Source organism: Pezoporus occidentalis, unplaced genomic scaffold (assembly GCF_034315485.1).
Source record: "Pezoporus occidentalis ecotype Australia unplaced genomic scaffold, CSIRO_AGI_Poc_V1 ctg85, whole genome shotgun sequence".
Taxonomy (NCBI): domain Eukaryota; kingdom Metazoa; phylum Chordata; class Aves; order Psittaciformes; family Psittacidae; genus Pezoporus; species Pezoporus occidentalis.
In genome coordinates this window covers 1,301,692-1,312,083 of record NW_026916212.1, presented here as the reverse complement: position 1 = coordinate 1,312,083, position 10,392 = coordinate 1,301,692, and the positions used below count along the sequence as shown (strand labels likewise).

General features: G+C 42.9%; 1 protein-coding gene across 2 annotated transcripts in view; it reads left to right on the top strand.

The window, feature by feature from the left end:
• The first annotated feature begins 734 nt into the window (after window positions 1–734).
• The window catches only part of LOC134156353 (integrin alpha-1-like), a 73,633-nt gene continuing 63,975 nt past the window's right edge, over window positions 735–10,392 (top strand). Inside the window, exons 1-2 of one of the 2 annotated variants that reach the window (XM_062604317.1) lie at window positions 6,806–7,679; window positions 8,869–8,959. In XM_062604317.1, coding sequence (XP_062460301.1) covers window positions 6,954–7,679; window positions 8,869–8,959 — 817 coding nt within the window. In that variant the 5' untranslated portion in view covers window positions 6,806–6,953. Of the gene's footprint in view, window positions 1,203–6,805; window positions 7,680–8,868; window positions 8,960–10,392 lie in introns of those variants that run through there. The other variant, XM_062604316.1, reaches the window with a different exon arrangement.

The window sequence follows — 10,392 nt, the reverse complement described above, 5'->3', positions numbered from 1 at the left end:
ATGTGTTGAACTATTATAGTGATGATTAACAGCTGTAATTTATTAGCCTCAGAGGAATTTACAAAAATTCCACTAACTTCCACTTATTCATCAAATTCTTAGCTCTAATTCAAAGAAAAAAATAGGGATTTTCCCAGTAGCACCACGATCTCCAAATCCTTATATTTTGATTTCTTTTTAACTTGTTTGATGGACTGTGGGTTCTCTTGCTTTATGAACAATAAAACGATATTTCATTGACCCAGTGCAAGACCTCATACATCGATGAAGTCGCTCCACCTTGAGCATCACTTTGCTAAACACAGAAAGTCCTGGAAATTGCTCTTTTACTGCGTGTAATGAATGCTGAAAATCCCTCCTCACGGGCCTGAATCTGGCTAATTATTACCCTTGTGATTTATTCAGTTATTTATTAGTGAAGTCATTCAGGGGCAGTGAAAGAGGGGAGAGGGATGCCATGCAAATGTTCAGTAGATGAGAGCAAAGGCTGGCATTTCCTTTACGCAGCAAAACGCAGGGAGACTCAAAAGACGTGAGAAAATCATCTGAACAGTTACTGTATCCCCGGACCCGTAGAGAATGGGGAGGGGGTGGCTGGCTTCCTCCTGCAGGCAAATGACCGGCAGTAGAGTGCATTTTTAAGGGGTGATGTAAGAGAAATTAAACCTGGCCAGCCAAAAACGCGCCCTACCTCAACGATGTGTTTCTCATGAAGAGAAGGGCGAAAGAGGTGGCCGTGGAGCACGCCCAGCTTTCCCCTGCCCTACTGAGAGTGGCGCTGGGCGGCGGGAGACACGTATTAATTAACTATGAGCGGGCAGATGTCCCTTTAAGGTCTGCTGTGCTCGCCGAGGGTTGCAGCCGGAGGTTTGAGGGGAGAGATTTAACTTTATTTGTACATCTTAGGGCTAGGCTAGTTCTACGGGGAGGTTTCCAAAGCTCAGAGGTCTTTGGGGGGCGGGTGGGAGGAAGCTAAAATCTTCTTGATGAGAAGAAGCAACGTAAAGACTTGAATAACAAACAGGAAATGCCTGACTCGGCCGTGAGGCGGACGGGAGGGCAGAGCACTGAACTCTACTCGCAGCGAGCACCGCCGAGCGCGCCGGCGGCAGGACCGCTCCCGCCACTCCTGCACGAGCCCCGGGCCGCGGCCCCGGCCCGCAGGAGCCCAGGCATGGCCGTCTCCTACTGCCTGCTGACAGGTGAGAAAAGCCCCTTTTCTGTCGTGAAGACCCAAGCCCCAAGAGCGGCTCTACTCCCTGAGGGAGGGGGGTGAAGCTGGGGGGGGGCCGGCACCCGCGCGACCGCGATCACCCTCCCCACTCACTCCACCTTCACCTGCCAGGGAATGCACTCCTCGGAGCTGCCTTGCCACCGGAGCCCGGGAGGGGTTTCCTCGGTTTGCTTCCCTCCGGAAACCTCAATCCCTAAAGCAACCCTAGAACCCATGGGGTAGCGGGAAGCCTGCCAGATGAGGATGAATGGGTGAGAATTAAAACTACAGCTGAATCAGGCTTGGGAAAAGAAACTTCTAAACTAGGGTACCTCTTCGGTTTCGCTCCATTCGGCTTTCAGATGTACTGAGTGGTAAAAGGAGAAGTGAGGAAGCAGTTAACTGCACCCAAGTAACTTCAGAAAGATGAGTTCATCCAGACTTGCAATATGTAATATTTCCTTTTAGGGTTTCATTTATTGTTAGGGACTTGCTGTTTGGTAAAACAAATACACCAAGTAATAATCCCCCTAGCTAGTCAATCTGCAGTAACAGTTTGGATCTGAAATCAGGGGAATCTAAGGAATGGGAAAGAGGCTAATGTAATGCTGGGATTCATGTGCTTGCAAACTTGGACACAGGGCTCTCCAGCAGCTCTTGTGCTGGCAACTAGGACCTAAGGCAGTACTGAGGAAGAAAACAATTTCATAAGAATCATCAAAATGCGGGCGACAGCAAGTGGGGAAAAGGCTTTTTCTCTCTTCACTCTGTGCTTATTGTGCAAGAAAGAACAGATACAGGAAAATGTGAAAATCTGAATGTAGTACTTGGTGTGCCACATTTAGGTCATTTTTCACAGATTACTTTATTACTCTTCACTGTGATAGTCTCCAAAATATACTTTTGTTTCTGTTCCTTCATAAAAGGAGGCTTTGTAAAGTGGCAACAACTTGGTGCACCACAGCTTCCCCTCAGAGCTGCAAAGTTGCCACTGGTACTGCTGACAGATAACTTCATCAATGACAAAAAGGTTGGATAGAAAAACATCTAAAGGGTGGGTTCCATTCAGATCTGTCAGGAGCTTACTAGTTTTTGTTGGGTTTTTTTTGTTTGTATACTTGTTTTTTTCTTTTTTAAAAAGTTGTGAAATATAATACACTAAGAAGTATGAGGTGGCATTACAGACACCAGGAATAGGATTCAAATTGTCTCAGATAAATAAGAGAAATAGTCCTGCATAAACAAGTCAAAATGTCATAAAAATAAGGAGAATGAGTTTTAGAATTACTATGGAAAAATAAATAAATGTGAATTATATGCTCCTCTCTCTCAAAAAGAAAAAAAAAAAAAAAGGCAAATAATCTGCCATGTACTACCAGACAAAAACAACCTAGAATAAAGGAGGTGCATAGAGGTGTATGTTTGTGTATTTACAGAGTTGCGTATTTTTTTAATTCAACTTGGTGAGAACTCTGAGAATCCTCAGTACAGGAAGTTTGACAGATGCAGACAAACAGGCAGATGTGCACAGAGAAGTGACAAGCCTGATAAGGGCTGATAAAAATGATGTATGAAGAAAGACTGAATGAGTTAGGCTTCTTTATCTACAAGAGAAAAAAGGGCAAAATGTTGATAATTTAAAATGCGTATTTTTAACACAGTATTATTAATGAGAATATTCTTCCAATGTCAATGTTTTCTATCTTTGTTTTGTGAAAGCACTTGATTGTGACTTTCTCTATCGCATATATTAATTTATCAAGAGACTGATGAATAGTTGGCTCTCCATGTCCAACAAAGGACAAGAGAAAATCAATGCAACACACTGTGGGAGGAAAAAAAAACCAACAACAACAACAAAAAAAAAACAAAACAAAAACAAAACACTTGGCTAATATTTAGAAGAACTTTATTACTCTTCAGGTAGTGAACTGCTAGAACAGGCTACCAAAAAAACCCCATCCCTGCATAATCTCCTTCACTAAAAGTTTTGATGAAGTTGGATAAACACCTATGAGGGATGGTTCAGATTTACTTCACCTTGCCTCAGTGTAAGTGGTTTGACTACAGATCCAGCCCTCTGTTTCAACAGAAAAAGAAGGAAGAAACCAGTCCAAAGGGTTCCATTAGTTTTACTTTTAGTTTTACACATAGCCTGTCTGCTCCTGGGATTTTTTCTTCACATTGTTGGTACTGATTAAAGAGTACTTGTCTTTATAATAGAAAAGACCAGTAATCACAGAAACAGAACTGTATGCAGAAAATGAAGTGGTCTCTGTCCAGAGTCTGCAAAGGTAGAACAGACACATAAAGTGATAAAGGGGAAAACCACATTTTCACCAGTTTCTCTCCCCATCTTTATCTCTTCTTTTGCTCCTGCAACATTATGCCCAACATTTCTAAGCAAATTTCCACCTATATTTGAGGCTCTTTCCCACTAGTCTTTCTTATCTAGGACTTCAGTGTTGTTTGCATGATTCTACCTAAATTGGTTACAATGCAGGGGAGAAAGGGCTTCCTATGAACATGACCTCTCCTTGTTTAAAATCTTACACAACCCATCTTCATAAAGCAGCTGACTAAGACTGGGAGATATATGGCAGTCTGTCTCACATGTTTTCAAAATAATCTCACAAAACCAGCATGGCTCCAAAATCCCTGTGAATGTATGCTATCACCATTTTTGTCTTCTGCTGTGCTTAAGAAGGTCAGAAAATGAATGCCAAATTGCTGCAATAATTACACCTATAACACTGTTTTTAAAAAGTGATATATGGCAAGATATTACACATTTAAGACTATGGCACTTAGTCTTAAACTTTTACGAAGACATTAAAACTATATGTAGAGTTAAAAGTACCCACTTGTTTTGGCTCTACTGGGGTCAAATTCATCTCTCTTCCTGACATTAGCAAAATTAGTATAAATTTACAAACAGTTACATGGTTCTTGAAATGTTCTTTTTCATATACTGCTCATTCTTTGACATAATCGAGAAAGTACAATATCCACTACTTACTTTTTACCAGAGAAGGTGAAGTACCATCACTAGTAAATGCTTTCCTTTGTAAGTTGACAATGGTCTTGCTAACTGTGGATACATCATTGAAGTTCACATTTGCCACTAAATACTTACAGATCACTGTTCATAACTGGATGAAATCTTATGGTGATTTGTTGGAGAAGGAAAGCCCAGAAAGCCATCTCAAAATATGTCCCCTTCTGTCAATTTATTATGTTGAGAGGCAACTTTGTTGCAAGGTGGTGGCTCTTTCTTCTTGGTTTTTTTTTTTTTTTAATGGTTGGGGGAGTGGGTGGGTTTCTTGTAATGCAGCAAGTCAGCTGCTTTTATGAACTGAATGTTTATTTCCTACTGGATGGTACTGGATGCCAACTGGCAACCTTTATCGTAAACATCTGGCTTCTTCAGGGTTGTGAGGTTGCTTGTAAAAATTTGACTGGAACCAACAAGCAGAGAATAGTTTGTAAATACATAGCAGCAAACTGGGGGGGGGGGGGGGGGGGGATAAGATGGAAGGTAAATATGCACTACAGCTAATTTTTCTTGAAAGAATAGCATGATGTCAACCCTTGTAATATTATATTTGCAAATAAGAAAATTCACTGTAAATTCACCATGCAACATTTACATAGATAAGTGAAAGGAAGTCTTAACAAAAAGCTGAATGCATGCTCTCTGCCTAAGCCACACAGTACTAATTCAAAATTATAAGTATGTACAAGCCCAAATTAAACAAACAGTTATTTATACATGTGCTTATGTTATATCCCCTTGGGTGGCCCAGCTTCCGTCTGTGAAACTATTCATGCTAACAGAGTTAAGCATGTGTACTCACAGGAAGAAAGTCTGAGGTCTGATATGTAATCCTATTATGTAATATCTGATAAAATTGTTTTTACATCAGTATCAAGCTTAGAAACAAGGAACACACATTACAGGGCCAGATCTGAGTTCAATGTCCTGTCACAATTGACCAGTGCTACATTCTTGAGAGAAAATTTATGTATGCTATAATGGGAGATAGAAGATTTTTGCTCACAGTAGCCTTGTATCTCATTAAATCCTTGAATCTGAAGGTTTTCCAATTCAGCAATTTCTATAATCTACAGTGAGGTGGGTTTTATTTGTGGGTTTTGATTTTTGACTGTGGTTTTTTTTTTTTGTTGGGGTTTCTTTCAGGGTGGTGGTTCATTTTTCAGAAAAAAAAAAAAAACAGAAATAACTAGAAGAAATCAGAAACTTCCTTTTAACAATTCTAAATTTGCCACTTTCTCATCTCTGAGAGGATGTCCTCTTGCTTTTCGGTTATCATACTAAGTGTGTAGACATTCCAAGCTTACTGTATCTGTTCTGGTTGCCTTGATACAGTCAGTCATCACGGCATGTTAGTTTGCCTACTTTCTCAATTTATTTTGTTGTTTTGAATCATTCTTTATTTTTTCTTCCATTCTCCATTATCTTCCTATTTTTCCTGAATTTACAACATTCATTCTGAAATGGTGCTTTCAGTGTCATACACAGCTTCAAAATAAGCTGCACTACTTGCACAATGATGTTACATTTATTATTATTCCTAGGTTGTTAAATTTGTTCAGGCTGTAAATTGAGCTGCGTAGTTACTGGTCACATCTCTTTTTCATGCAAGTACCACTGAACTAATCTGTGTGGTTTTTCAAGGCATGCTACTTACATCTGTCATCACCAAACTTTGTTTGAAATGTGCCTATCTACTCCTGAAGCTTCTCAAACTGTCTTATTCTAAGTAACCAGTAGACACAGGAAGCAGGTGAAGTTTCAGTACAGGCTAAAGTGTAACTCGGAAGTTTAACCGGAAACCTTTAAGCCGAAGTTCAGTTCAAAAGTAATGTCAAAGTAATAGCTCAGGCGGTGGCTTTGCTCTCCTCGCTGGAACGCACCAGCCGCTGTCCGGTACCACCCGGCCCTGCCGGGCTCTGAGGCACCGCGGCTGCACTGCCGCGCCCTTTTACCCGTCCCGTCGTTCCCGGTCTGTAACCATCACCTTCCACAACTACTTAGTTTTGGGGATGTTCCTCTCTTCTCCAACGTGAGGGGACGTGTAAGGAACCTCTGTAAGTCTGAATCGCGGACGGACCACTGCAGGCTCCGACACACCCCCTACCCCCGCCGCCTTCAAGAGAGGCCACACCAAGGCACAGCCCGCCCACAACACACGGGAGCATCCGGACGGCTTCTAGTCCCGGCCGCACAAAGTTTCTCGCGGAGCTCTCCGAGCCTGCGAGACCCCCGACTTGCGGCATCCCCCACTTCAGCACCCCACACGCGCCTCAGACACCACTCCTACTCACAGGCACGCGGGAAACACCCGTGCGCATGCGTGCCAGCGCAAATGGCAAGCGGCTGGGCCAGTACGCGGACCGCCGGAGCCGATGAGGACTAACTGTGCGCATGCGCCGTGGGACGGCGGAGTGCTGCGCACGCTCGCCGGGGGCCCGGCTGTTCGTGTTCTGAGGGGCCGCCGCACTTCAGGCTCGGCCTAGGCTTTGCCGTGTTTGTGTGGCAGGCCGGTGTACCTCACGGGTTGAGGGAGATCGCCCGCCAGCCAGCCCGCTAGCCAGCCAGCTAGCGGGAGTGTGCGGCTTCCGCCGGGTCCCGCCGTCAGGCCTCCCGGGACAGGACCGCTGGCCGCTGCCGCTGAGGGAAAGTTGTGGGGACCTGTCGGCGCAAGGAACCGCCAGGATGAAGCTGGTGAGGAAGGACCTGGAAAAGGACAATGCGGGGCAGGTGACGCTGATCCCCGAGGAGCCCGAGGACATGTGGCACACCTACAATCTGCTGCAGGTGGGTGACAGCCTGCGGGCCTCCACCATTCGGAAAGTGCAGACCGAGTCATCCACGGGCAGCGTGGGCAGCAACCGCATCCGCACCACCCTTACCCTCTGTGTGGAGGCCATCGACTTTGACTCGCAGGCTTGCCAGCTGCGGGTCAAGGGCACTAACATCCAAGAGAATGAGTATGTCAAGATGGGGGCCTACCACACCATCGAGCTGGAGCCCAACCGGCAGTTCACTTTGGCAAAGAAGCAGTGGGACAGTGTGGTGCTGGAGCGCATCGAGCAGGCCTGCGACCCAGCGTGGAGCGCTGATGTGGCAGCTGTGGTCATGCAGGAGGGGTTGGCTAACGTCTGCCTGGTCACTCCAAGCATGACGCTTGCCCGTGCCAAGGTGGAGGTGAACATCCCTCGCAAGCGGAAAGGGAACTGCAGTCAGCACGACCGAGCCCTGGAGAGGTTTTACGAGCAGGTGATGCAAGCCATCCAGCGGCATATCAACTTTGAGGTGGTGAAGTGTGTACTGGTGGCTAGCCCAGGCTTCGTGCGGGAGCAGTTTTGTGACTACATGTTCCAGCAGGCAGTCAAGACTGACAACAAGCTTCTGCTGGAGAACAGATCCAAGTTCTTACAGGTAAGGAGCTAAACAGTCTTCAGAGTGGGTAGAAAGAGGCTTAAGAGCTGCCTTTGGTAATAGAAGATCATTACAAGGGTGATGGGAAATAAGAAAATAAATTCATGTCTGAGCATCATAAGAAAATTATTGAAATTATTCTCATGCCTCCCAAACTATAAGGTAGTTATGCAAGATACAGGGATGGTTCTAGGATACCTTAGGATATCTTAATATGAAGTAGAGAAAGTATTAAATATTTCATGCACTGTATAAAGGCATATTTAATTTTCAACTAAGAGTGAAATAAAAGTTGGGAAACAGTTTAACTGTAGTGTTAAACTGATATACTGTATATCATACATATTTTTTGCTTTTTGACAAAGCAAAATGACAGCTTTTTTAAAAACTTTTTTCTTTAAAAAACCTTTTTTTTACCACTTACACAGTTGTGGTATAGTTTAGTAGTTCTGTTGTTATTTTTGTACTGCATGGTTAAATATTCTGCAGACCATAGCATTTCTTCCTCTTCCTTAGTCATATCATTGGTTGAGTGGGGTTTTTTGCCTGTCATTGGAATAGGCAAACTTGGAGCCTAAAATAAGGATACTAGAATAGTTTTTTGAGTTGGCTTGTAATTTACACTTGCGAAAGGTTGGCAGGGGAGGGTGGAGTGAGCTGTGTCCCAGTGCCCAATGGTCACAGTTATGTAGAAGACACATTGCACCAAGAAGCCTCCTTTTGCATTTATAGCAAAGTGATAATAGTAAGTGTGAAAAGTTTTAATGTACTTCACAGCTTAGCAAGCATAGTAGCTATGCAGTTTTTCAAAACTTGATGCTTTTGTACTTATGTCAGTAGTGTTAAGAGGTCTTCTGCTTCTTGAATGCTTTAAAAAGAAGGTCCGTAAATCTTAATTCATAGTAGTTTCAAGTAGCTTGGGGACTGTCTGCAGTAGCTTGCATATTTAACCCAGGCTTTGAATAAGAGGAGCAGCTTCCCTGCACTTCTTAAAATGTATTTTAAGGGATTAGACACATGTTTTGGGTTGCAGGAAAGATCCTTTAAGAAAAGAATCAGGTAGGTTTCAAGAAAGAGGTATAGTGGAAGTTGTTTATGATTGGCTAATAAAAATGTCCTTTATATTAAAAAAAAAAAACCAAACCAAATAAAACCAGTCAACCAAACCTTTGACTTTTTTTTACCTTAGGTCCATTCTTCTTCAGGACACAAATATGCACTGAAGGAAGCCCTCTGCGACCCAGCTGTAACTAGCCGTCTGTCTGACACTAAGGCAGCTGGTGAGGTCAAAGCCTTAGATGACTTCTATAAAATGCTGCAGCATGAGCCTGACCGGGCTTTTTATGGTCTAAAACAAGTGGAGAAGGCCAATGAAGCTATGGCCGTCGATACCTTGTTGATCAGTGATGAGCTTTTTCGGCACCAGGATGTGGCTACACGTGCTCGATATGTTAAGTTGGTTGACAGCGTACGGGAAAACATGGGCACAGTACGCATTTTCTCCAGCCTTCATGTGTCTGGAGAGCAGCTTGGCCAGCTGACAGGGGTGGCAGCCATTCTGCGCTTTCCTGTTGCTGAGCTCTCTGACCAGGAAGATGAATCTAGCTCTGAAGAGGATTGATAACAGTGACTTCATTTCCAAGTCATGTTGAAATGGCATTAAAGGCTCTCCCTCCCTAAATATGGTGTGCAGATGTGTAATGACATGTAATTTTAAGTTTTTGATGGTATTTTGTACAGTACATAGCTCTGCTCAGCACACTAATGCGTAATGATTATTGGTTCTGTGGTAATGATTATTGGCATACTGTGCATTAGAGCTGGCTGTTTTTGCAAGCTACACCTTGGACCTCCAGCAGTACAAGAAACTGATTTGACTCCCCAAAGTTGCTCATTCTGTATGTTGAGGCAGATTGGCAGCTTAGTGTTTTGGAATGTGTATGAAAAGATAATAAACTAAGAGGAAGAAAATATGTCAGACCGTCTATTTCTATTCAAGTGCTTGAAAAAAGTATTGCAGAACAAATATAAACTTCATGCAAGACCCAGGAGAGCTGTGCTTGATCTTCTTGGGAATTCACCATTCTTCCTAAGATGTGGCAAAGGAATGGGATCAACAAAATCTGTAGGGGGTTTTGTGGTGTTATGAGTCTAATCACTTAAATACTCCTGTAAAACACTTGAAACAATCTTTCACAAACTAGACCCTTTAAATTAACCACTTCCTTCCTAATATCATAGTAGATGCAAGACAAACTCTGAAGCTCAGTGCACCGATTTTGATTGTCTTTCTGAATGCTGTTACCTTTGGAGATTGTCTTGGAGGCTAGCAAGGTATGGTGTATCTTGTAATTGACTGTATTCTCAAATTTGCATTTTAGCACCTAGTTCTGGCAAGGTATATGAAAAGGCTTACAAAATCAGGGCCCTAGTTTACATGGGGAATCTTCTGATAGGAAATAGTTCATAATCTGATATTTTTCTATTTGTGAACCTCTTTAAAAACATACGTAAGCTGTGATGCAGAGGTAAAGATTTATACATTTAACTTTAGCTTAAGGTAATGAGAACTGGAAAAATCAAAATTACTTTTCTAGTTATTTGATATGCTCAAAGTACTGAACTACTGTGAGTTTTGTTTCTTTACTGGACTATAAATTTTAGACTGAGGAAGCATAATCTACTTTCAGATTCTGAAATATGTTCAGTTTAA